This window comes from Leopardus geoffroyi, chromosome A2 (genome assembly GCF_018350155.1).
Source record: "Leopardus geoffroyi isolate Oge1 chromosome A2, O.geoffroyi_Oge1_pat1.0, whole genome shotgun sequence".
Lineage (NCBI taxonomy): Eukaryota > Metazoa > Chordata > Mammalia > Carnivora > Felidae > Leopardus > Leopardus geoffroyi.
The window spans coordinates 162,288,633-162,314,507 of record NC_059331.1 but is presented as its reverse complement, the minus strand read 5'-3'; the positions used below and the strand labels follow the sequence as shown (position 1 = coordinate 162,314,507).

At 54.1% G+C, this 25,875-nt stretch overlaps 2 protein-coding genes and 1 pseudogene across 2 annotated transcripts; 1 reads left to right on the top strand and 2 right to left on the bottom strand.

Annotated features, from left to right (window-relative positions):
• The first annotated feature begins 1,776 nt into the window (after positions 1–1,776).
• Positions 1,777–24,671, top strand: PDIA4 (protein disulfide isomerase family A member 4). Its single transcript, XM_045496047.1, has 10 exons — positions 1,777–2,177; positions 9,083–9,263; positions 11,248–11,453; positions 13,940–14,078; positions 16,533–16,738; positions 16,869–17,027; positions 19,053–19,204; positions 21,836–21,992; positions 22,459–22,692; positions 23,447–24,671. Exons 1-10 carry the CDS (start codon positions 2,090–2,092, stop codon positions 23,860–23,862), a joined length of 1,938 nt encoding a protein of 645 aa, XP_045352003.1. The 5' UTR covers positions 1,777–2,089; the 3' UTR covers positions 23,863–24,671.
• LOC123607066 (60S ribosomal protein L17-like) lies at positions 4,836–5,440 on the bottom strand. The gene has a single exon (XM_045496048.1). It carries the CDS (start codon positions 5,438–5,440, stop codon positions 4,886–4,888), a length of 555 nt encoding a protein of 184 aa, XP_045352004.1. The 3' UTR covers positions 4,836–4,885.
• Positions 9,910–10,402, bottom strand: LOC123607067 (annotated as a pseudogene).
• Positions 24,672–25,875: the final 1,204 nt, after the last annotated feature.

Here is a 25,875-nt window from a genome sequence, read left to right as displayed (position 1 = left end):
TCAATAGAGATTCTTAGTGAAATTGGTTGTATTTGTCCCACATCCAGGCACATGGGGCTCTCTTTCCTCTCAGTTTAATATGGATCTATAGAGGGGTGCCTGGGTAGCTCAGTTGGTTGAGCATCGGACTTCAGCTCAGGTCATGATCTCGCAGTTTGTGAGTTCGAGCCCTGCACTGGGCTCTGTGCTGACAGCTCAGAGCCTGGAGCCTGCTTCGGATTCTGTGTCTCCATCTCTCTCTCTCTCTCTCTCTCTCTCTCTCTCTCCCCCCTCCCCCACTCATGTTCTGTCTCTCTCTCTCTCAAAAATAAACATTGAAAAAACTTCTTTAAAATATAGATCTGTAGAAAATTGCCATGAAAGACAAAAATTCTGGGTGGGCTCTAGTTGATGAGAATCATGTAGTGTATAGAACTGTTGATTTACTATATTATACACCTAATACAACACTGTTAAATATACTGGAATTAAAAAAAAAATACCTAAAAATAAAATGATATTGAATTAGGGGCGCCTGGGTGGCGCAGTCGGTTAAGCATCCAACTTCAGCCAGGTCACGATCTCACGGTCCGTGAGTTCGAGCCCCGCGTCAGGCTCTGGGCTGATGGCTCAGAGCCTGGAGCCTGTTTCCGATTCTGTGTCTCCCTCTCTCTCTGCCCCTCCCCTGTTCATGCTCTGTCTCTGTCCCAAAAATAAATAAACGTTGAAAAAAAAATATTGAATTATTCAATATTCTACACTAATAGCATTCTAATAAGTCACTGAGTGTATACTTAGTTGCAGAATGTCTTTCTGCCCTACAAAATTGAGAGAACCATCAGATTGATAGGAATTCAATAAAAATTTTTAAATTAAAATTGTCTAAATGATAAAGCCTGTAAGTAGCCAGCTTTCTTTCTTCCTAACGTAATCTGTATACACAGAAAAATTCTCCTGGACTACAGTCCCCTCCCCTCCCCAATTTGTCTTCTTTAATTCTTTAGGCATACTAATCCTCACATGTGGAAGAAATCTCAAACCACAGGTCTGGCATACAAAAATTATTGGTTTTTTTACAAAAATTATTTTAACCTAATTTTCTTCTTTTCAGTTGTCAAGAGGGAAAACTTGGACCATATTTAGATATATGTAAGCCACTAGATTGCCTACCTGGTATTGCACCTTTGCTGAAAATCACAAGAGCAATAAACAACATGAGACAAAGTTTGGACAAGCAACTGATGGTCTGTTCGCATATGAAACCGTGGAGAGCAGCTTCCAGAACTCTTAGGTCTGGATTACCTTTACTGCATATTCATCCCCGCTCCCCAGCTCAATATATGTTTTAACCCAGGGGGAAAAAATGCAAACTTTTATTTGCTCATACACACACACAAAAACTGAGAAGCCCACGAACAAAGAGCAGACTCAAGAGCCACTTTCCCTTCTTTTCCCATTAACAGAACTGGCTCAGTCCCCTCTGCTGCTTCGACCTCAACCCTCCTCTTATCGGGCTGGTTTTACAAACTGCCCTTCTCCCTGGAGCTCCTCTAAGGACACGTGTTCTTCCTGCCAAGCTCCGCTGAGGGACCCGGAGCCCCGCCCCGCCCCACATTCCCAGGTTCCACCCCGCCCAGCGCGCCGACGGCCAATCGCGCCCCAATGCGCAGCCCGGCCCCGCCCCCCTGGCCCCGGCCCGCCGCCTTTGTTCTCCCTCACTCCCTCTCTCAGCCTGTGCGCTCCCGGCAAACCGAGTGGCAGCCGCTGATTGGTGGCTGCAGCGCAGCCAATCAGAAGGGGGCACCTCACGTTAGGGCTCGGAGCTTTAAACGCGCGAGCCGCGGGGCGCGCGGAGGAGGACGGAGAGGAGGGCCGGAGAGGAGGGCGGCGCCGCGGTGCATCGACGCGCAGCGAGGCGCACGCGGCCCGTGCCTCCAGTCCGCTTGGGATTGGCCGGGCGGTGGGTTCCCCGCCCCCAGCCGAGCGCCGGCGAGGACTTCCTGGGGGGGTTTCTCGCTTTCCCTCCGGTTTCGCTCGCGAGGCGAGGGCCCGAGGTCCGGGAGTGCCCAGGGGCCGAAGGCGTGGGGAGGCCGCGCTGCGCACTGCCACGATGAGGCCCCGGAAAGCCTGCCTGCTGGTGCTGCTCCTGGCGCTGGCGCAGCTGCTGGCGGTGGCGAGCGCCGGGGGGCCGGACGAAGGTGAGCGGCCAGCGGTGGGCCGCGCCTGATGGGCCGCAGGGGCCCACGGGTGAGATCCGGGGTGGGTGCGACCCTGGACCGGGGGGTTCCGTGCGGAGCCCCTCCGCTACTGGCGGCAACTTGCTGGAGTTTGAGGGCAGTAGCGGTGGGCGGGATCGCTTAGGAGATCCCAGGAGAGGACGGCGGCGGAGGCCTCTTAGCAAGCCCCTGCCTACCAGGTTTGGGACGCGGAGAGGGTATCAGGTGCCTTTCCTGCAACTGGCTCCTTCACCCAGATTCTAATCAGTTTTTACTCGTGTTCAGATTGACTGCTCGCTCTTGGCAAGGGTGCTGGTTAAAATTTCCAGGCGAGCACGCCCAGGGAGCGGGAAGGCAGAGGGGGCCACTGTTTGCAAAACAGGTCTTGGCGAAGGGGCGAGAGTGGGAGCTCTCCCGGGCAGCGGCGGGCCGCAGGCATCTTACTTTTTAAAAATGCATTTTGTAGATTTGGGAAGAAATAGCACTTGGGTTTTGGTTTGAGGGAGAAAGGGACGGCTTGGTTTGCATTTGTTAGAAACCAGAGGTTCCATTTCCTCTGCGCCTGTTTATTCAACACCTACTATGTGCCAGTCACCGAGCAGGCTTCTGGGAGTATAGGATGAGCGTGGCCATAGCCCATAGAGCTCCCGCTCTAGTACGAACATTAGACAGCTACTAGCCATCGTTGCCACATTTCTCTTTGAAACCAGCTCGCTGCAAACAAATGGTATGAGAAAACGTCCATAATTAGAAAGCAGTAGTAGTCAAGAAAAGAATACTGTTCCTAGAGAACAGGCATCCCATTCCTGGTCTTAACTTTCTTCCTCTCTGGCCTTTCTCCTGATGACCTTTTTTTCTTTTTTCCTAGCCAGTTTGTTCCAGTATAAATAACCCCCCTTTTCTAATAGTAGTGCGTAGGGGAAGTGTGTGAACTTTATACCCTTTCAAACAGATTGAGTAACTTCTTTGTGGGTCACTGATTCAAGCCTTCAGCAAAACAGAAAAGGAAGTAAAATTCGGCACTTGGTGGAAAAAAAAAAGCACCTGCCGAAAGGAACCAGATAACGGTGTGTCTTGGGACCTTTATCCAAATCATCTGATGCTTATTTAAATGCAGAAACCCAAAATATACCTAAGCAGATTGCAGGGGTGTGCCCTGGAATCTGCATTTTAAACTTCTTTATTGATTTCATATGCACCTTAAACTTTGGGAGGCACCTCAAAGTTTGAGGACTAGTGAGGATGGAGAGTAGTTTTTGGAACGCAGCTAAAAAGCAAAAGAATTTTGTCTTGATTTTGATCCAGTGACTCTTTTGGGGGCAGTTCTCAAGACGCCTGAGAGAGTGGCAGACTTGGGTGGACCCCAAGGGTATTAGGACCAGCAAGTGTATCATTTGGGTGACAGGTCACTAATCCCACGAAGGCCCTGGGAAGCAGTTGCCCCTGGGGTGATCCCAGGAATCTCTGGAGTTGTCATGGTCATGGTGGGTCTTGCAGGGCATGTGCTTTTGAGGTGGGGGCGTGTTGGGGAGGGGCTTCTAGTCCCTACCTTGACCCTCTCCCATCCCTGAGGGAGGGGTTCCCTGCCCCTTCACTTTCATAGGTAACTTGTCCTGCGGATTTATTTTGGCGCCACATTTCCCTCCACCCTAGATGTTCCCAGTCTTTAGGTTTTGATTTTGTTTTGCCTCTTACATGTTAGATCCAGACAGCACAGTGGTGTCTGGGATCCAAAAGACACTCCTCCCCCTCCCCCATCCCGAGAATACGGTTACCAAATAGAACTTAAGCTCCGGTGGTATAAGCCTTAGGTTGTGGGACTTTCTGTGTCTCAGATTAGAAATCAATGGTACTTTTCACATCTTTACATCCAGCTAAAAATAGTGAAGGAAAATACTTTGATGCAGGTGATTGTCTTTTTTATCTGGGATTGGTTTAGATTTAAAAGTGAAGTGGAAATTCACTTGGGTGCAGTGCTAAAGAACTGCTCAGCCCCTCTCTCTTCATTCCTGAGAAGTAATTACCACCGGATTCCGCCTAAAACTTTCGGCATATTGCAAAGGAAATCTGCTGTGACAGTATACCAGAGCAGTTGAGTGGTCAGGATTCTCCATCCACTGAGTAGTTTTGTGATCCTTGGGCACGTGACTAATACTCTGTGTGCCTTCGTTTCTTTATTTGTAAAGTGCATGTAATGTTTCCCTCCAGGGGTGAGAGAATGTGTTTAAAAAGCTCAGCACAGTGCTTGGCACCTAATAAATATCACCTCTAATGATCTGTCTGATAACAAATTTCTTTTTTTCCTTGTTTAATGCAAACTTCATGGTTTTTACCTGATGGTAGTTTATCCACCTGTTCTAGGCACTTCTCTGGTGGGGATTGAAGAGTGAGCAGCTGAGGAGGTAGAATGAGGACATCTTGAAAGGAGTTGCCTGTGTCCAGGCTGGGCAAGGCTCCGGTGTTGTCATCAGATAAACCTTGGAGCGTGGACAGGGATGGCAGAGGCCTGGCTGGAGGAGGGGCCCCCACTTCTGGAGTGGTCTTACCATGTAGGCTGAGCATTGTGGAGGCTTCATTGGCCTCATGCTAAAGAGAATAGCATCCATCCAGAAGATTCTGGAAGGCTTTGGATTTTTTTTTTTTTTTTTTTTTCTGATTTTACTTTTATTTGCCTGTGCTTTGTGCAGAATTTACTCCCGGGCCATAAGTTTTTGTTTCTTCTGTTTCTTCTGGGATATCTTTTTCTTCTTTGCAACTTCCTCTCCTGGTGTAGGAGCAGTCTGCTCTTTTTCCGTGGGGCTCATCTCAATGTGGCAGGGAGAACTCAGGTATGGGTCAGTCTGACCATGAGCCCTGTAAGTTCTTTGCCACATCTTGGGGGCTCTGTTCACCTGGATATGCTCAATGACCAGAGAATCTACATCTAAACCCTTAAGTTCAGCATTAGTCTCTGCCTTTTTAAGCATGTGCAGTAGAAATTCAACACTCTTCTTGGGCCACCGACCCTGTGTCCAGCCCCACTGTTTGGCCTGGGCACACCTACCAACCCCACCATTGTAGTGTGGGAATGGCACACATTGCTTCTGCAAAGTGATATGTTTCAGATACTTGGTGGCTTTTCGGATATGCATGCCCTTGATGGCCTTGGCAGTTTCCCGTATATTCTTAAAGTGAACACGAAGATTTGAACCTCTTGATTTGCATGACTTTGTCGGGTTTTCCGGGTCAAGTGAGTAGTGAACCATTTCAGAGATCATCTGAGGCCACTTACACAAAGAGGTGGATGTATTTTCTATCCTAGAATGTCCCAGTCTTAAAAGTGAAGCCCAGTGAAAAAACGGCTTGCCCATTAAAATATGGGATATTTTTGGGGCGCCTGGGTGGCTCAGTCAGTTAAGCATCCAACTTCAGCTCAGGTCACGATCTCACGGTTCGTGGGTTTGAGCCCCATATAATGCTCTGTGCTGACAGCTCAGAGCCTGGAGCCTGCTTTGGATTTGGGTCTCCCTCTCTCTCTACCCCTCCCGTCCTCACGCTATGTGTGTGTGTATGTGTCTCCCTCTCTCTCTCTCAAATATAAATATTAAAAAAAATTTTTTTTAAATGTGGGGTGTTTTCCTTGCAGGAGTGGGTGGGTTCCTAGTACGTAGGAATATAGAGCCATTGCCTGCTCAGATTGTAGTGGGTCCAGTCCTGGGGTTATCTGCAAGCTGGGAAGGGATGGAAAGGTAGGGGCATGACTTAATGCATTTGAGAGTCTTTAATTACGTAGGGAATGCCCTGTCGTTCTGTTTGTTGTCATTTAAACCAAAAAAACCTTTTTTTTCCAAGTATCAAGAAATGAGTTCACTTTTTTTTAAGATTTTTTTTTTTTAAGTTTATTTATTTTGAGAGAGAGCATGTGAGTGAGCATGAGCAGGGGAGGGGCAGAGAGAGAGAGAGAATCCCAAGCAGGCTACACACTGTCAGCGTGGATTCTGCAAGGATTCCAGTTCGGGGCTCGTGAACAGTGAGATCGTGACCTGAGCCGAAACCAAAAGTCAGATGCTTAATTGACTCAGCTAGCAGGCACCCCGAAATGAGTTCACTCTTAAGGAACTCTGTCCCGTGGTAGCTCAGGGACACCCACTTAATCAAGAGAGCCCTGAAACTCACTAGTTGTGCTCACAGACCCGATCAGGCTGAGCGTAGGTGAGAAGGCATCTTTGTTTTTTCTTTTTGTAAAATTCACCTTATCCCCATGCTTTGAGCGGATCGCCAAGTGCTTCCTCCTCCCCCGCTGTATTTCCTAGCTTAAAGCGCAGATTAAGTTTCCCGGTGCTTTCTTTCCAGCCGGCCTCCAGTCTTTTCCATTTGCTTGCAAGTTAATCTGATTCTCGAATGTGCAGGGCATTCAGGCAGTGAGCGTGGGTCTGCATGGCCCACAGGCCCTTCCTTACTGCTGTCAGCAGGCTGTCCGGCCCACGCGAGCCTCTGGAGGCAGGGCGTGGGGTGCCTCGTAGCCCCGACTTGGAGCAGAGAACCTGCAGAACATTCTCGCGTCAAGCCCTCAAGTGCGCAGCCGTTACACAGGTCATCGTGGGTAGGACTTTAAAGCGAAGGGTGGGCAGATTGACCTTCTGGAGAGCCGATGGAGCTGCTGTCCCACAGGCCGTAACAGGAAAGCTCAGTACTGAGTTCTTGCCTTGTGGGCTTGGAGTGGGCGGTATTTCCAGAAGAACCTGGGGGAGCCCTCGCCAGCTGGTGTTAAACTCAGGTTCCCAAGAGCCTTAGGTTCTCAGATTGACAGAAGACCTGGGTGTATGGTGTTGCCTGCCAGTGACCAGGGGAGGGGATTCGGTTTAGGCCGCCAGCCTAAGAGGTGGAGACGGAGCCCGAGCCCGCTTTGTCTTCCCCCAGGTCCTGCCTTCCTCCACATCCAGGAAGCCTGGTGACAGTGCTGGGGGCCCGGGGCTTCTGCAGGCCCGTCCTCTGCAGCTCCTGCTGCGGAGGAAGGAGGCCAAGGGAAAGAGCAGACGGCGATGGCCCTGGGGGCAGGGTTGGGGGGCACCAGTCCCAGGAAAGGAGAGTCTGCTCGGTTCGTACTTGTCAAATCGGTGGCTTTTCTTTTGGGATTTTAGAGGCCATTCTTCCTGCCCCCACAAAGGAGGAAATCTTACACCGTAAGCTGGAGAGAGATGTGGAAGCCAGGAAAAAGCAGCAGGATGCGTGAAAGGACGCGGTTGAGGGTTTTTTATAATTAGTTTGCTGACTGGTAGATTTTCACAGAAACGGGCAGAGCTGCCAGGCCACCCGGACCCATCCCCTGGCTCGTCCCGGCAGCCGCGGAGCCAGCCCTGGACTAGTCAGGGGCAAGGCTGAGCCGGGGCGAATCCTGGAGGTTCCAGAATCCTGAGGCTGACTTCACCCTCAGCCCCAAACACAGAACCACCGGGGCTGCTCTGTCTCCCAGGGAGCCCCTCCGGAAGGAAGAACGGGCCCCTGGCCATGACCTGGCTCCGGGGTTGCTGCCATTCTTACTTGCTGCACCTCTGTCTGCTGATGCGACAGCAGCCGGGGATCCTGGTTAACAACAGCTCATGGTGCCCCGTACGTGTAGTTTGGTGGAAGATTACTGTATCCCTGGGTAGTGAGCTAAACTCCCAGATTCTCATGTTATGGGAAGAGAGCTTTGCTTCCGGGCAAGGCATCCCATGAAGGTGTGGTTTGTTGTGTATTTTTGACGCGTGTTGACCCTGTAAATCTTCACAATTCTTCATGGGAGAGCTCCCACCCTGGAGATCACTGGGGTTAGTTAGAGAACTGGAATTGGTCAGTAGTCCATCCTCCAGAGCGAAAAGCGTGGTGCTGTCTGGGGGGCCCGGCACCTGTTTGTTACAGGAGATTGAGTGAGGCCCTCCTTGTGGGAAGCGTAGTCAGCGAGGAAGAAGATGTCGTTGAAAGTTGGCCTTGCCCTGGAGCACAAACATGGGGTAACCAGAGATTGAGGTGCCCTAAAAAGGAAAGCGTGGGATGTGGATAAAGGAGCTTTGCTACAGGGGCGAGGCAGAGGGGTGGTGCTGAGGAGCGGATCAGATCCCAGTGCAGGGGGAGGCGCTGACGGTGAGGGTTCCCCCAGGCTGGGCAGGGGGCACATGGAGCTGGGCTGCAGGGCTGCGGGGCTGCGGGGCTGCGGGGCTGCGGGGCTGCGTCTGCACAGGCGGCTCGTCCTGCCCTCAAGCCCTGCTGGGGCGTTGAGGCTTTAAATTCTAGACCTGTGGTTTTCAAACCCTTTAACCGGGACCTCCCTTGAAGTGAAATCCTAAGTGGCTCCCCAGTGTACAGACTGGGAGCGGAATTCCGTGGAACGCGGTCCTTAGCAGTTCAGAATGTGAACATGTCCTCTGATAGCCACGGCTGGGGCGTGGGCACGTGTAACAAGCTGTGCCACTGCGGAGACCCGTGTTGGCGACAGACACGTCCCTTGTTACAGGTGCTACCCTGAATTTCTGGGGTGGGGGAGGCCTGATGTCACCACCCCAGCTCGTGGTGGTCCTCAGGGGCCACTCAGGACTCATGCCACACTTTGAGGGCTTGGGGTCCTAGGAAAGTTTTTTTTTTTTTTAATTTTTTTTTTTTTCCAACGTTTATTTATTTTTGGGACAGAGAGAGACAGAGCATGAACGGGGGAGGGGCAGAGAGAGAGGGAGACACAGAATCGGAAACAGGCTCCAGGCTGCAAGCCATCAGCCCAGAGCCCGACGCGGGGCTCAAACTCACGGACCGCGAGATCGTGACCTGGCTGAAGTCGGACGCTTAACCAACTCCGCCACCCAGGCGCCCCCTTAGGAAAGTTTTTAAGGAGGAGAGTCCCCAGGTTCCCAACATTGTGGGTGTTTTCTGCTCAGATTCTTCTAATAAGGAAGGTGCCATTGAGGATGAAGAGGAGGAGGAGGAGGACGACGACGACGAGGAGGAAGATGACTTGGAAGTGAAGGAAGAAAATGGGGTCCTGGTCCTGAACGACGCAAACTTTGATAACTTTGTGGCTGACAAAGACACGGTGCTGCTGGAGTTCTATGCTCCATGGTAAGGACCCTCCTCCTCGCTCTGCCAGCCTGGACGAGGGCTTCCTCTGGGCTGTCATGCTTGGTGCCTCACGGGCACCCAGACCCCGGCAGGGTGGGAGCGTCCGGGTGCAGGAACGCCAGGGACCCCGCGTCCAGGAAGCCGGCCCTCGTGGAACGCGGTCCTTAGCAGTTCAGAATGTGAACATGACCTCTGATAGCCACGGCCAGGGCGTGGGCATGTTTAACAAGCTGTTCTGCCACGGAGACCCGCGTTGGCGACAGACACGTCCCTTGTTAGAGATTCTACCCTGACCTGTGTCAAGGCCACCCCACCTCCCTGCTCCCACCACGTGCTGCCCAAGTGCAAGCCTGGCCCACGGTGGTTTCTGGTGTGGAAGGGCGCACAGTCCCCGGGCCCCACTCGTTCTGTCCTCCCTCCCCCGCTCCCACACTGTGTGCAGTGTTACAGCTCTGTGTCCCTTCCTCCTCCCCTCTCCTGCTGGCCTCTGTTCCTTCTTGTCGTCCTCTTTCCTCTGCCCTCCTCGGTTCACTTTTGAGACAAGATAGTTAAGATATACTCACGTGGTTGGTCCTGCGTTTGATGTTCAAGTGAGAGGTGTTCCGTACAAGGTAACTAAGTAGTCCTTACAACAGGTTCATGAGGTCTTATTATTACTAACAGTAATAATAGATCACCACTTCTCACTTTTTGCTTGTGACTCCAAATAGCTTTTTAAGGAGTTAATTAATTGTTATTATTTTTTTGAAGTGAACGTAACCTCAGGATTTTGTTGTCTTCATAACGTAACAAAAGAAGCAGCTTAGAACTGGGTCACTTGGCCCTTTCTCTTATCTCCTTCCAGTTCAAAATGCTTGTGTCTCTTAATAGCTGGCATTCTCTTAGATCTGCAGTTGGGCTCAACACATTCAAGCCTCAGCACAATCCTCTTTGTAGTTTTAGCCTTTTTTCCGGAAAATCAACTGTGTGTGCCCACCATAGCCACTCTGCTTCCTGTCATAATGTCGCTTTCCCCGGGTGTAAGGAGAATCTTTGCCTTCTTGTACCGTGTCACTTTGTGGGGTTGGCGCTTGCCACACGTCTTGCGGAAAGTCCGGCGGGCTTTAGGAACGTTCACCATGGCTGCAAGAATGCTAACGGCACAGAAAGCTAATTTATTTTTTTAAAGGCCCTGTGTCCAACATGGGGCTTGAACTGCTAACCTCAAGATCAAGAGTCACACGCTCCACTGACTGAGCCAGCCAGGTGCCCTCCAGACAGCTTTCTATGTGGATTATGGCAATCAGTATGTACCATATTGAACATTGAAACAGAGAAATTTCAATACGAATTCATCTTTAATGATAACCCTTACGTGTTAACATCACTGTGCGGACGTTGTGATCTGTCATGTAGCTTCTGGAAAACTCCACCGTGTGCTCTGAGGGAATGCACGAAGACAACCAGAAGGGTCTTTGGTAAAGAGTTTTGTTTTTTTTTTTTAATGTTTTTATGTATTTTTGAGACAGAGAGCATGAACAGGGGAGGGGCAGAGAGAGAGAGAGACACAGAATCCGAAGCAGGCTCCAGGCTCCGAGCTGTCAGCACAGAGCCCGACGCAGGGCTCGAACTCACGGACCGTGAGATCATGACCTGAGCTGAAGTCGGACGCTTAACCGACTGAGCCACCCAGGCGCCCCTGGTAAAGAGTTTTTAACCTCATAGACCCCTCACAAGGGGTCCCTTGATGGACTTTGAGAAGCTTACAGGTGAAAGCACTGGGGTTTGGAGGTGTTGGGAGTGTGTGTCCAGCCCGGAGCGGGAACTCTGGCCTACGTCTGTCTGACTCCAGCCACCGTGGCTTCCTCGTTGTGTTACCTTGTGTCTGTCTCTCTTGACTGCGATCATTCTGGTCCCGGTGCCCCGGCGTTTGTGTGCATACGCTGGGTATAAGTCTCCGTGGGTACAACGAACCTGCTTCTCCTTCCCTAAATCTCTTTCTCAGGTGTGGACATTGCAAGCAGTTTGCTCCAGAATATGAAAAAATCGCCAATGCCTTGAAGGAGAACGACCCTCCCATTCCTGTGGCCAAGATTGACGCGACCTCGGAGTCGGCGCTGGCCAGCAGGTTTGGCGTGAGCGGCTACCCCACCATCAAGGTCCTTAAGAAGGGGCAGGCTGTGGACTACGAGGGCTCCCGGACCCAGGAAGGTGAGTGGAGCCTGAGCTGCAGGGGGAGGTGAGGCCGGGACTGTCTTCCCACAGGAAAGCTGAGAGAGGGGGAGTTTGGGTAATAGAGAGGAAGACCAGTTGTGTGGGCTGGGAGTGGTCCCTGCTGGAATGTTCCAGGTAACCGAGATCAAAATAAACTTGTCCTAGGGTGGCAGGGGTCTCTTCCCGTTTCAGACCATGAAACTCCAGACCTGGAGGCCGTGTGTCACTTGCTGCCCGAGGCCAGGTTCTCGGCGGTGCTGTAGAGCTTCCGTCGGACTCAGCTGGTGGGCTCCCGCAGCCCGTGCTGAGCCCCATCCCCAGCCTTCCAGTTCACTGCGCTTCAGGTCAGGCGCGATGATGTGCGTTCCTTATAGGCTCCCCGGGCTTACTGAGGCTGTGGGTCCAGAACCCCATATTAGGAACTACAGGCACTGGGAGCCAGGTGGTTCTTCCAAAACCAAACCCGAGGGATCCCTGCCTGACTGACATTAGGCACAAGCTAAATTCTTTATTTATTTATTTATTTATTTATTTATTTATTTATTTAATTTTTATTTATTTTTTTAACGTTTATTTATTTTTGAGACAGAGAGAGACACAGCATGAACAGGGGAGGGGCAGAGAGAGAGGGAGACACAGAATCCAAAGCAGGCTCCAGGCTCCAGGCTCGAAGCTATCAGCACAGAACCTGGTGCAGGGCTCGAACTCACAAACTGCAAGATCATGACCTGAGCGGAAGTTGGAGAACTAACCAACTGAGCCACCCAGGTGCCCTGTTCACCATATCTCTTAATCACTAGAAAAAAAAAATTATGTTACGTTTTCCTTTCCTGGTGTGGTATGGCACTGACTAAGGTTTGGGTCTTACAGTCGTGACGTAGTACTGGAGAAGACAAGTGTCTTCTCCTTGCCAGGCCTCAAGTTCCTCGTCCGAGGAATGGGAGGTCACTTGGGTCTGATCTGAATTCTCTTTGAGCAGGTGTGAGGGTCGGTCCTATGATCTAAGCACTGGAGCCCATCGTAGGTGCAGGAAGAAGACCTCACATCCATCAGTACTCACTTTCACGTTGTATCTGTCTGAGAACTTACAAGAAATACGTTTGCGTGGTTCAGAATTCAAGGAGGTAGATCAGGGATAGTCTTTCCACCCTGAGCCTGGCTATCTGGCTCCCTTCCAGGAAGGTGGCTAGTGTAACACGTTTCTCCTGTGTACCCGTAAGAACGTGTGTGTGTGTGATTTTCACACACTTGTCAGCATATCATGTGCACATTCATGTCTTATCTAACAGATAACATCTTACCCATGTCAGCACATAGAGGAACTTCACGGAAGGACAGGCTGAAAGCCGTGTACTTCTCGTTTAAAAGTAAACAGGCTTTGGGGCGCCTGGGTGGCGCAGTCGGTTAAGCGTCTGACTCTTGGTTTCAGCTCAGGTCATGATCTCCTGGTTCGTGAGTTTGAGCCCCGAGTTGGGCTCTGCTGACAGCGTGGGGCCTGCTTGGGATTTTCTCTCCCTCCCTCTGCTCTCCGCCCCGCCCCACGCGCACGCCCACACGTTTACGGTCTCAAAATAGATAAAGTAAAAACTTAAACAGGCTCATATATGTGGACATCTGGTCCCAACATTTGACCCCTAGCGGTGTGGCCAGTTTGGAATCTTGAGAGCAGTGTGGCCTCCAAGTGCATTTTAGTACATGGGCCTCCCCGACGATGGTGGCGCGGGGGTTCACGCCATGGACGTGCCGTGCGTCTGCTGCTGCGCTTACTTCCGTCTGAAGGCTCCTGCTTTGCGGGAGTGGCTCTCAGATGCGGCGCCTTGGCGAGTGCAGAGCAAAAGAAAAAAAGAGGAATGTAAAGTGTGCCCGCACTGCTCCTAAGAGCCACTTGGAAGGTGCCTCGTGAGAGTCTGTTCCGTGTCCCACTCACGTCGCTGACTCCATCTCTGGGGAGCGGGGCCACGACCAGGCCTGTCTGTGACGCCTTCCGAGGTGACGCCGACGCGGCCCGGGCAGCCGGGGGAGGGGCTGCTCCTCTTCCTTTTCCTTGATTTTTGCGGACGTGTCGGGACGCGTGCCGGATGTAACATGACGAAATGCGAGTGGCTTTGTACCTGAGAAGGGGACGCCCTCGAGGCTACTCCGAGGCACGTGTGGTCAGACATTGGGAGACCCCCTCTGTTGGCCTGCGGTGAGCACCACAGTGGGGCAAGAACAGGGTCTCACTCGCCAGCTGGCGTTGGGCTGTCGGAGAAGTCACCAGGGGATGGAAAAAGGGCAGAAGGGGGTTTGGTGGAAACCGTGGACCTTCGATCCTGAACTGTGGCCTCAAACTGCGGAGCGGCGCTGGCGAGAGCTGCCGGTGGATTTGGGGAAATCAGACGTTTCTCGTTCTCCTCGAGGCCCTGCCACTTGTCTGTCGGCGCCTCCCCGCCTGCCTCTGCGGTGAGGTCTGCCCGTGCTCAGTCTTGTGTGGTTTCTTTCAGAAATTGTGGCCAAGGTCAAAGAGATCTCCCAGCCCAACTGGACGCCCCCACCAGAAGTCACGCTTGTGCTGACCAAGGATAACTTCGATGAAGTGGTGAACGATGCAGACATCATTCTGGTGGAGTTCTATGCCCCCTGGTAAGATGCCGTCTGTCCCATGTTACTCGGGTACGATGAGCCCTGTCCCGCGTTCGGTTCCCCCATAGCCCCTGGGTAGAGGGCGTCAGAGACAGACGCCTGCGTGTGAAGCAGAACGGGGTCCTGCCACGGCCCTCCCCCTCCGCCCGGCCATGCGTGAAGGCTGAACTGACTGCTGAGTCCTCCAGAGAGCGGTGGTCTTGTCCCAGATGACAGGACGAGGTAGACACAGGCCTGTAGCACAGAGGAGAGTGGAGCCCGTGTGTGGGGCCACGAGGTGGTCCACGTTTCCTCATGCGCCAGGCCTGCGCCTGCTGGGTCCATCTGTCATCACGCGCCTGCCCTGCCCAGCGATGTGCCGAGCGTGTGTCCCTGAGGAAACACGCACGAAGGCGCTGGGATGGCCGTGGCTCTGGGGGGCAGTGTGAGGGGACACGGCTGTAGCAGGTGTGGAAATGCTGTTCACGGAAGGTCCAGCTGTGATGAGGAGGACCGAGCGGAGCTGCCACCGTGGTGGGTAGGGTGGTGGCAGCTGGTGGCGTCGGGCTGCCTCTTCCCACCTTGCTGCCTCCTGAGGGGTTCGAACCATGGTTTTATATGTCTTCGTCTCCACTCGTGGCTGTTTGTTCTGGAACAGATCTTCGAAGGTGACCCTCAGCCTCGCTTCATGCTCCAGATGTGTCCCCTTCTCCAGTCGGAGCCTCCAGGGTCCTGCGGCCCTCCTGCCTTCTGCCTTCTCCACTTGCCCTGCCTCCTCTCCTCTCGTCCATCACAACCCTGGCCTCTCGATGCCACTGGGCCCCCTGCCCAACCCCCCGGCCTCAGGGCTTCAGCTTTTGTAGGAGACAAACAGCAGAACCTGGCCGGGGGCGCCTGAGGAGCTCTTGTCTGGGGGCTGTGGCCCTAGCACGTGGGTTGGGATTGAAGCCCGCCCCCTGTCCGAGAACTGGAATCCCCAGCTCTGCGGAGGAAGTGGGCCAGTTCCTTAGAGTTGAGGAGGGGTGTGGCCTGCGTGACCCCAGCATACGCAGGTGACGTGGCCAGTTCTGGCCCCCGGATTGTAGGCGACGACAAAACTCATGAGGAGAGCAGAAAGGATCAGAATGCGGGGGCAGGGATCATTCAGGGGAGGGGACCCGGACGTGGGAAAGAAGATGCCAGAAAGAAAGGCAGTCGGAGAGTGGCTGGTGGAGGTGCTATATGTGGTTCTTGTGCTTCCTGAGGAGAGCACGGAGGTGTGGGCAGCCGGAGAAGACAGAGCAAAGCAAAGTGGACCGTCTTCAAGGAAGGTGTGAGCGTCGAGGCCAGGGGTCCAGGAGGGTGGTCAGCCTTTGCAGTTCACCTTGGCGCATTCATCACGGGGCAGCTAGTGGTTCTGATTCTGGAGCAGGCTTGCTTTTTGTCAGGGTGTGCGGTGTAGACCAGAGTCAGGAATGTGACCGTGGGGCAGACGACAGTGACCCCAGGCTCTGGATTCTGCAGCAGAAGTCACTGTACTTGGTCTCACGGGGTGTGCACGTGCGGAGAGAAGACGGGGTGGTGGGAGGAGGAAGGAAGGCCTGGGGCACGTGGAGAGCAGGGCGGCCGTGGCCCCTCTTGTGAGGTTTTCGGCACAAAGGGGACCCGGGAGGTGGTGCCGGTGCTGGAGGAGAGACAGCTGTGAGGTTACGTCTCACGACGGGTTACGGATCCTAAGTTCTAGTTGCCGGGGGCTGAGCTCAGCTGCCCATTGACGTCACAGGCTCAGTAAATGCTCAGAGAGCAGGTTCACCTGGTTTCTGACCCCATGGAGAACAGTTCCCCTTGTAGCTGCAGACAGTTCACTTGCTGTAGGGTGCAGCCCCGAGGCGTCCCGGGGACCCTGACAAGGCAGTGCTTTGTTCAGCTCACTACGCGGAGCCCGTGACTTGCGAGGTCCTTGCCCCCGTGTGAGCCGTCGGTTCTTGGTACGGAGTCCTCAGGCCCACCCTCTGCTGCCCTGCTGGGCGGCGTCCGCGAGGGTTGGTTACTGTTCGTCCTTGTGCTTTTGTTATGTGGTTATTTCGGTCTGTCCTCCCCTCACTCACCTTTGACCAACTCATGTCCGCTTCCTACCTGTCTCTCTTGTCCCAGATCAACTGTCACCCCCTGTATGGAGCCATCCCTGACCTGTGTCCTTCCCTGTCCCGACTGCAATGGAGAAAAATCGTTGTTTTTCTTCGCCTTTCCCATGTCTTACCCGCCCCCCCCACTCCCTCCTGTTTGTGTGTGTGTGTTGTGTGCACCCTGTGTGAGTGGCACCTGTGATGTCACACTGGCCTCCGGAGTGGCCCGGCTCCGCATCCTCCCCGAGGAGACGTTCAGAGGTTTGCAGGGTCTAACGGAGCTGCTCGAGGGCCGGGCCTCTGTGTCTCGTTCGGATGGGAGACTATGTTCGTGCTGGAACAGGCTCCTGACAACAGTCGCTTCTTACAGGTGTGGACACTGCAAGAAACTGGCCCCCGAGTATGAGAAGGCAGCCAAGGAGCTGAGCCAGCGTTCCCCCCCGATCCCCCTGGCCAAGGTCGACGCCACTGCCGAAACAGACCTGGCCAAGAGGTTCGACGTCTCTAGCTATCCCACCCTGAAAATCTTCCGCAAGGGAAAACCCTTTGATTACAACGGCCCACGGGAAAAATACGGTAGGCTTGCCTCCTGGTGTTCCCTCAGCGGGGAGGGGGGCGTCCTGGGGGACGTAGGGGGGCGGGGAGAGCGGTGGGTGGAGTGCCTCGGAGCCCCTCGCCCCTCCTCAGGCGTGTGCTCGGCTCCCAGGGATCGTGGACTACATGATCGAGCAGTCGGGGCCGCCCTCCAAGGCGATCGTGGCTCTGAAGCAGGTGCAGGAGTTCCTGAAGGACGGGGACGATGTCATCATCATCGGGGTCTTTACCGCGGAGAGTGACCCGGCCTACCAGCAGTACCAGGAAGCCGGTAAGTAGTGGCACTCTGGGCTGGATGAAGCGAACGTGCCCAGGCCGTGTGAGGTTGTCGGGGAGTGTGCTGCTCTTGTGTGAAGGTCCTGGGGCGTCACTTGAGGGGCTAGCTTGATGAAGGATTGCAAAGCATCTGTGGGAACAGACTTGCCTTTCTGGGGTTGGGGTTAGAGGTCAGTCCCTGCTGCCTTGAATACACACGGGTGATAGGATCGTATACTGAGTGTGCCGTTGCCCTGGGCTCTGAGGAGGAGCAGGGCCACGGTCACGTTCATCCACGTTTGTTGTCTCCCTGTCTCTCCAGGCACCCCTTCCCAGTCCCTCTGCAAGGGCAGGGTCTTGACCAGAAAGTGAGGGTTTCTGACTCCGGCCTGCGTTCGAATCCTGGCTCTGCCATTATTAGCATAAGGACCACAGGTGGCGACTTGGTGTTTTCTACATCAGAGGTTGTTACGTTCATTGAGCTGATGTGGACAAAGCACCTAGCAAACGTGCCTGGTAATGCTAAGGTCCAGTGTTAGCGTTGAGAGGTGAACAGTGGTCAGAGGTGGCGTTCTGTGGGGCATGTCGCACTCGCCCCATCCTGAGACCCACTGTCAGGCTCCTGCCTGGTGGCAGGCGTACTTGCCCTCCTGGATGCCTCTGGGTGAGGAGTGGAAGATGTCTTCTTTCGGCAGCCCTGAGGATGCCCTCCAGCCTTGTTGCGTCCTTTCTGATGCCCTACCCCCCACTCACTCCAAACACGGCTTGGTTTCCTGCTTTAGAGTAGCGGCTGCAGCTTTGCAATGCACCGGTTGCCACGTAGCGCTAATTTCTGCACGAGAACGATCGTGTGTCCATCAAGTGCAGATTAACGCGGTAAAACCGACAGGAGAGGGAAATCCCATTTCCGTGTCCAACGCGGGAGCCAAGGTGCTTCATCAGTCTTAACTGATGAAGTAACCGCGTCACCTGCTGGGAACTAGCCAGGAAGAAACACACCGAGGGAAGCCCCAGCCTACCCAGGGGTTACAGGGAAGACTTCCATGTTTCTGTCGAGGAGGGGCTGAGGCCCGGGGAGGCCTAAAGTCACGTAATGAGCAGGTCTCAGAATTAGAATTTGAATCTAAGTCTGGCTGATTTTGAAAGCTGTCCCCCACCTCCCTCAGAACGTATGTTTCCTATAACGAGTCGCCCTCCAGGATGGGGGGACCCATTGGAGGTCTTACCCAGTGCTTGGACCACAGACTCCGCTCAGGATGGGTCTGGATGCCTCAGTGAGGACAGCGTGGAGAAGTGACGTGCGTTCCCCCCCGGGGGATTCAGGGCACGGATGGAGAAACTGGCCTGTGGGCCAGATCCGGCCCCTGCCTGGTCTCCTTAGTCTTTCAGGGCCGCGGCCACGCTTTATTACATGCTGTCTAACTGCTCTCACACTGGAATGCAAAGTTGAGTGCTTAGGAGAGTATGGCCTACAGAGCCAAAGATCTTGTCTGGTCCTTTCTGGAAGATTTGCCAACCCCCGTTCTGGAGTATTCTCAGGCTGGGGGGTTTCATCTTGAGAGTCTGACAAGATCTAAGTGAAAGCGTGTATAGCAAAAGGCCTGCAGCCTGCAACGGGCCAGCCACCAGTCCGAGGGGGAGAGGCCAGCCCACTCGCAGGGGCTGCGTGTGAAAAGCCGCCTTGTGGGTATAACAGAGTGTGACGCTCCCCTGTTCACACGGACTGTCTGGGGGTTTAATGTGTTTCTCAGCATTGGAGACAGTAGCTCCTGACCAGTTAGCTCTGAGCTGTTCCGTGAACGGTTATCTTTTTTTTTTTTTTTTTTTAAGCCAATTCTGAAAAAGAGGCTTTAGGGCAATACACCTGTACCAAGTTTTAAAATCCAAACTTCAAGTGTTCATACTCTAGGTATCGTCCACACAGAATTCACAGTGGGAATCGTGGTCTTTGCAGGGCAACATCTTTAAGAGTCCTGTGTTAAGCCTACATCTGTCAGGCAGTTTAATAAACTGTGTATTTACCATTCTGTTACTTCCTCAGCCAACAACCTAAGAGAAGATTACAAATTCCACCACACTTTCAGCACTGAAATAGCAAAGTTCTTGAAAGTCTCCTCTGGGAAGTTGGTTGTAATGCAGCCTGAGAAATTCCAGTCCAAATTCGAGCCCAGGAGCTACGTGATGGAGATCCAGGTGTGTGAGGGCTCCGCGGCCACCGCAGCCCCAGGCTGCCTTTTTTTTTTTTTTTAAATATTTATTTAAATTCCAGTTAGCCTACAACATAATATTAGTTTCAGGCGTGTGGAACTGTTCACTGTGTTGTACACCCAGGCTTCTGATCGGCCTCAGGCTGCTGGTTGAGCCAACGCTGGGGTTCTGAGCCTGGAGCCTTTCCAGGCCCCCGTTTCCCGACCCCCATGGTAAAGGTGCAGCTTCCTGGGAGGCTGAAGACGTGAGCGCAGGCAGCAGGGTGGTCGGTGGTTTATTGGGGGGCCTGGGGGCCACCTTGAATCTTTCTGATTCCCTGGGTCGTGAACACCATGGCTCCTCCTTGGAGTCTCACTCATGGCCACATCTGCTCATCTGCTCAGGCTCAGGGCCCCTCTCTTCCCCTGGACATACGGGGGCTGCTCCCTCTCCTGTCCCTTCCGCCTCCTCTTCAGGCGACCCCAGGAATCAGGCACCATTCCAGGTGGTGTGCATGTTCCCAGGAAAGGGGTCTGCAGCTTTCCATAGACAGCTTGAAGGGGTCCTTAACCCCCAAAAGGTTAAGGGCCACTTGGTCTAGTTTGTTATACACATCGCTGCCTTTTACTCTTTACCTTAAATGGATCGGTGATGGGGCACCTAGGTGGCTCAGTAGGTTAAGTGTCCCGATTCTTGATTTCGGCTCAGGTCATGATCTCGTGGTTCGTGAGTTCGAGCCCCGCTCGGGCTCCGTGCTGACAGTGCGGAGCCTGCTTGGGATTCTCTCTCTCCTTCTCTTTTAGCTCCTCCCCTGCTTGCTTTCTCTCTGGCTCTCAAAACAAATGAATAAACTTTAAAACAAATAAATAGATTGGCATTGCTTACATGCCACCTTTGTTGCCAGAATTATTTAAGACTGCTTTGTAAAAATTTACACAACACAGTGAAATGCGATTTTGTAAAAGGTGGATTTGGAAATCTGGGCAAAGGAAAGACCAAGGCAGGACAGGTACGGTGAAGCCAGGGTAAAGTCAGCACAAGATGCATTGCCAGAAGAAAGTAGCTGTTTGTTTGCAGGATGAGAGGCCGGCTCTGCCCTTGTTCGGGCTCAGGCCTGTGGGTGGCACATGCCCGGCTGTAGAGCACATGTGCCCTGGGGTCACTCTACTTTACTCTTGAGGTCACCTTCCAGGTGATGTTCAGTCCAGCGGCTGTCCTGACCTGCCATCCTCTTGCGCGCTTTTCCAGCGCTTTCCCCCTGCTCCCTCCCCTCCCCTGGGACTTTGTACCCTGCTGGGTTCCTGCTGTTTCCTCCCCTGGAGCGCCTTCCCCCTCCCACCTGGTAATTCCTGCCATCCTTTAGTGCTACACAGGGCCACCTCCCTGACTGTCCCATCCTGACAGGACTGGGGCCCGGAGCGAAGAGTGTGGTGTTCCCCAACCACTTCCACCTGTGTGACCTGGGTGAGCAACTCAGCCTGGCCGTGCCTCAGTTTCTTCCTCTGTAATGTGTTTGTGAGGCTGGTGTTTGGAGGTTCTGACTCAGAGACTGTCTTACCATGAGTCAGGGGGCCCTGCGCGTCCCTTGGGGCAGTCGCCTGTGTTCTGTGTCCCCAAGCCACTGCCGCTGTGCCCAGCTGGTCACAGGTGCTGCATAAATTGTCAGTCGGGTCCATCTCATCTGGAAAACACTTGGGAAGCCTCGTGAACCAGCTTTAAGAGCCACTGTTGTTGAGCTTGTCCAAGGACGGGTGCCTGGTACCAGACAGCTGAGCCCCGCATGCCCCGCCTCCTGGCCCTGTCTCAGGAGGGGTGGCCTCAGGTGCAGCAGCCTCCAGCCGCGCAGCTCTGTCTGGCTCTGCGTTTCCCTGAGAGCTTGGCCGGGCTCTGGTGTAACCCGTAGTCATGGGTGTTGTTTCTCAAGGTGGGATTCAAAGCCCAGCATAGCTGCTCAGCAGGTGTGTGCCCCTGGGCCTCCCTCCCTTCATCTCTGTAAAATGCCCCCGGTGGGGCTGTAGTGAAGGTCACATGAGGGGAAGATAGATCATTCCACTCTGTTCAGCCGTGGGAACAGCTGTTGTCTGGAAGCCCGCCTTCCCTCAGCAGTTTCTTTTCCTTTCTTTAAAAAAAATTTTTTTAATAAGTTTTATTTGTTCATTTTGAGAGAGAGAGAGAGAGAAAGCGTGAGTTGGGGAGGGGCAGAGAGAGAGGGAGAGAATTCCTAGCAGACTCGCGCGATCAGCATTGAGCCTGACTCAGGGATCAAACCCACGAACCCTGAGATCATGACCTGAGCCACAGTCAGATGCTTCACTGGCTGAGCCACCCAGGTGCCCCCTGCAGCTGTTTCTTATTGACACCGATGGCCAGCCCAGACCCAGAGGAAAGGTCACATGGTGTCTGCCGTAGCCTGAGAAGCTCACTTAGGGGTCAGTGGAGGAAAGGGGCCCTGAAAGACACCAGGGTCTTACTGGGTGTGCTCCCCCAGCAGCTCCCCTTCAGACGGCTCCTCTCCCATGCCCGTCCCTTCGGAGCTGTTATTCCTTAACAGTGGCAGCGGAAGGTGGGGTGAGATGAGCCCTGCCCCCGTGAAACTGCTCCTCACCTGCATCCCCCCCTTTTTTTTTTTTTTTGCAGAGCACCACCGAGGGGTCAGCCATCAGGGACCACGTGTTGAAGCACACCTTGCCCCTGGTGGGCCATCGCAAGACCTCCAATGATGCCAAGCGGTACACGCGGCGCCCCCTGGTGGTCGTCTACTACAGCGTGGACTTCGGCTTTGATTACAGAGCTGGTGAGACCCCAGGGCCTGTCCAGCGGAGGGGGGCTCTTGGTGGGGGCTCTTGGCTCTCGCACTTAGGAATCCTGTGCCTAAGACCTTGCGGGTTCGCAAGGGTGTATTTTGTATTTGTGGTTCCAAGGCAATTTTCCTTCTTTGCTACACAGACCTGCCCTTCTTCCTTCCTTTTTTAGCACGAGGGGAGCTTAGTGTGGAGTCCAGAGATCTCTTAGAGATGGGGCGGCAGAGCTGGGACTAGACCAGCCCCTGATCCTCAGGCAGGCAGGGGTTGGTTTATGTCACTGGGCACAGGCCACTTGGGCTCATTGGGCTTTTGAGCAAGGTCCACCTGCTCACAGAGGGGGCTTTTCAGAAATGCTTCTCTCTCCAAGTGAGGCTTGAGCCTGGTCAGAGAGTCTGAGCCACAGAATCTTAAACTTGATCTCTACGGCTCAGCTCACAGTGCTCCGTCCCATTTCAGCCACTCAGTTTTGGCGGAACAAGGTCCTGGAGGTGGCCAAGGACTTCCCCGAGTATACCTTCGCCGTGGCTGATGAGGATGACTTTGCCACGGAGGTGAAGGACCTGGGGCTCAGCGAGAGCGGCGAGGATGTCAACGCAGCCATCCTGGACGAGGGCGGGCGGAAGTTCGCCATGGAGCCCGACGAGTTTGACTCTGACACCCTCCGTGAGTTTGTCAGAGCTTTCAAAAAAGGTGAGCCTTGGCTTCGAGCTTCCCCATGGAGCCTGGGGGCGGGAGGGGTGGTTACCTGGTGCTCCAACACTGCATCCCCCGACTCCCTTCTGGTGAGCCTGGCCCTGCGTGTGCTCTCCTGTACCTGGGGGGTGGGAGAACGGACACAGACAGGCCCCATGCTTGCTTGCTCTTCTTTTTTGTAACAAAAGGCTGGTATCTGGGAAATTTTGAGAAGCCCTATTTTAAAAATGTTTAATGTGTAAAGCAGGCTTTTGGACCTAGAAGTAAGTTTTGTACACGTGGAAAACTGCTCTGAGGCATCGGGGTATCTCTGTTGATCTGGGTGAGCACCTCGGCCCAGTTTTCTGGCGTGGGGCGGAGTCCTCTGCGGACCTCGTTCCGCCCTCTGCCAACATTCCCTGTGCTGGTACCTGCAGGCCTTCCCCGCCCCGGCTGCCAGCTCTTCCCGGAGCCCCTTCGTACCAGGTAGCCCCCCTCCTGTGACCTCGCCGGATGGGGCCCAGCGTCCCATCGGGCCTGGGGTGTGACCATCGACAGGCTCTCTGGCCCTTACGGGAACTGGGAGAGTAGAAGTGGTGAGGAGGCTAGAGAGCTAAGGGGCCCGCTAGTGGAGGCGGGCTCCACCTGGCCTGGCACATTGGATTCGCCCGTCCTGCACTCGGGCTGGCCTCGCCACCTGGTCCTGTGAGGGCCGCCAGAGCCCAGGGCCTTTGCAGCACTCACACGCTCCCCTGCTTGCTTTCCCGGGCAGGAAAACTAAAGCCGGTTGTCAAGTCCCAGCCGGTGCCCAAGAACAACAAGGGACCCGTCAAGGTCGTGGTGGGGAAGACGTTTGACTCCATCGTGATGGACCCCAAGAAGGACGTCCTCATCGAATTCTACGCGCCCTGGTGCGGGCACTGCAAGCAGCTGGAGCCCGAGTATGCCGCCCTCGGCAAGAAGTACAAGGGCCACAAGAATCTGGTCATCGCCAAGATGGACGCCACCGCCAACGACATCCCCAGCAACCGCTACAAAGTCGAGGGGTTCCCGACCATCTACTTTGCCCCCAGCGGGGACAAAAAGAACCCGATAAAGTTTGAGGATGGAAACCGAGATCTGGAACATTTGAGCAAGTTTGTAGAAGAACACGCCACAAAGCTGAGCAGGACCAGGGAGGAGCTTTGAAGGCCTCGAGTGAGGTCTGTGGCGGGCGGGAGGGACCACACACTGTAGCCACCAGCGGCCGGTGGCCAGAGCCCCAGCGAGCCGTGCGGCTGGCGGGTTAGCGCAAGGGCAGTATCTCTTTTTGGTTTTTAATTTTTTTATACTCTGGTGTTTCACCTCATGCTCTGAATACTGAATAGATATGAATGACTCAGTAGATTAGCCCAGATTTTTACAGAGGATACGTCTATTTTTACCATTATTTGGGGTTTGATTTTTTTTTTAACCTTCCATTTTCTTTAATATATTTCTTCAAAGCAGATAAGTTGAATCTCTTCTGTGTGAATGTTTTTTTTTTTTTTTTTTAATTTAAAATTTAAGAAAACAGTTTGCCAAATCACAATTTTGTTTTGTTTTGTTTTTTGGTTTTTTTGCCTTTTATTTTACCCTCGTCTGAGGAATTGCTAGTTGAAGATCTGACGGTCCGTGTGCTTTCGTTTTCATTTCTTCCCGTACGGCACCAAGAAGTGTCACCAAGCCCCACGCCAAGATGTCAGCCGCCCCCGTCTCTGCGGGACTGGGCGTCATCGTGCCTTCTGCTTTCACGCCCAGGACTGTGGGGCGAGGAGGTCTCCGGGTCCCCTAGACCCTGGGACTCAGCTTCCAGGCCTCCGCCTCGGGGTCGGGGGGATGGAGGCCGCCTGCCCACCTGGTTAGGCCGGCCCCACCTCTTGGCGTCAGTACTGCCAGAGGAGAGGTGGCCCAGGGCACGGGTGATGGAGAAGATAGGGTAGGCAGTCATGATGGAATAAAGCAATTACTGAAAATTACCCGTCACCGTGTCAGAGAATGTCCGCTCGTCCTGGAGCCTGGGTTGAGCTGAGGATGGGGAGGGCTGGCCGTCCTGCAGGTGCCTGTTGCCACAGACCCCCCGAGCATTCGGGGAGTGGGGTGTCCTGGCGGAGGTTGGGGGGGCATCGGCGATCTAGCTCCCGGTTGTGTGGACGGCAGGGGTGGAGGCTGAGGAGACTGTCCCCAGCACTTCAGGGGCCCAGGAGGAGGGCGTGGTGCGGCCCCGACATGGGGGTCTGGGGGATTCGTGCGTGATGGGAGCCTCGTTCCAGCGGTTCCATTCGCCTCCACCTCCCCTCCTCTGACACTCCCCTGCTCCTGACGTGACTAACACAGAAGCGAGGAGGAGGACAGTTCTGGAGCCAGCGGCAGCTTTCAGCAGTGACGTGTGATTGTGGCGGGAGCCGGCTGGGGGCCAGGAAGCAGCTCTTAGGTCTTGGGGCGGGGCCGCCTGGGTGGGCCTTTCCAGACGACCTCTTTCCAGCCAAGTGGCCCAGGCACGGGAAGGTGGTGCTGCTCTGGTAAGTTCTCCGAGTGGCCAGTGCAGTAGGTCTAGGCCCACCTGTGTGTCCTCTCCCACTGGGAGAAGGAGCGGACCTCCCCTTGGGCCGGATGCCAGAAGATTCCGGAGCGGAGGTGGGTGTGGGGCTTGAAGAGGCAAACCCCTCCGGCACCGCCGGGAGAACTGAGTGGTTCTTTCCCTGGGGCTTCGGTGTGGTCGGTACACACAAGGCCATGTGTATTTGCTCATCACCCACGTGAAACGGGTCACCAGGATTTTGCCGCATCTTCATCTGTCCGTCCCCCTTTTCTCTGTCGCCGCTGCGGACTTGAGGATGCTCTTCGCACCTCAGCACAGCCACCAAAGTGAGTGATTTCATCCCGTACCCAGGGCACGGTCACATGTGCCCGCGTGTCTCAAAAATGGCTCTTGATGTTGGTCTGTTTGACTCCGCACGGTGCCTGCTCTGGGCTTGTCTCTTGTGCCCGTCACCCACTGGCTTTTCCCTGCAGCCTCCACTCAGCAGAAACAGTGACAAGGGATCAGTTGAATCTGTTGTTTGTGTCGCGGGTACAAGTTTGAGGAATGTTCGATGTTCGCGGTCTCGGCCTCTCCAGGAGGTACGTAGAAACCCGGAGGGAGCTGAGTGTAGAAAACAGCACCAAATCCGGAAGGCTGAC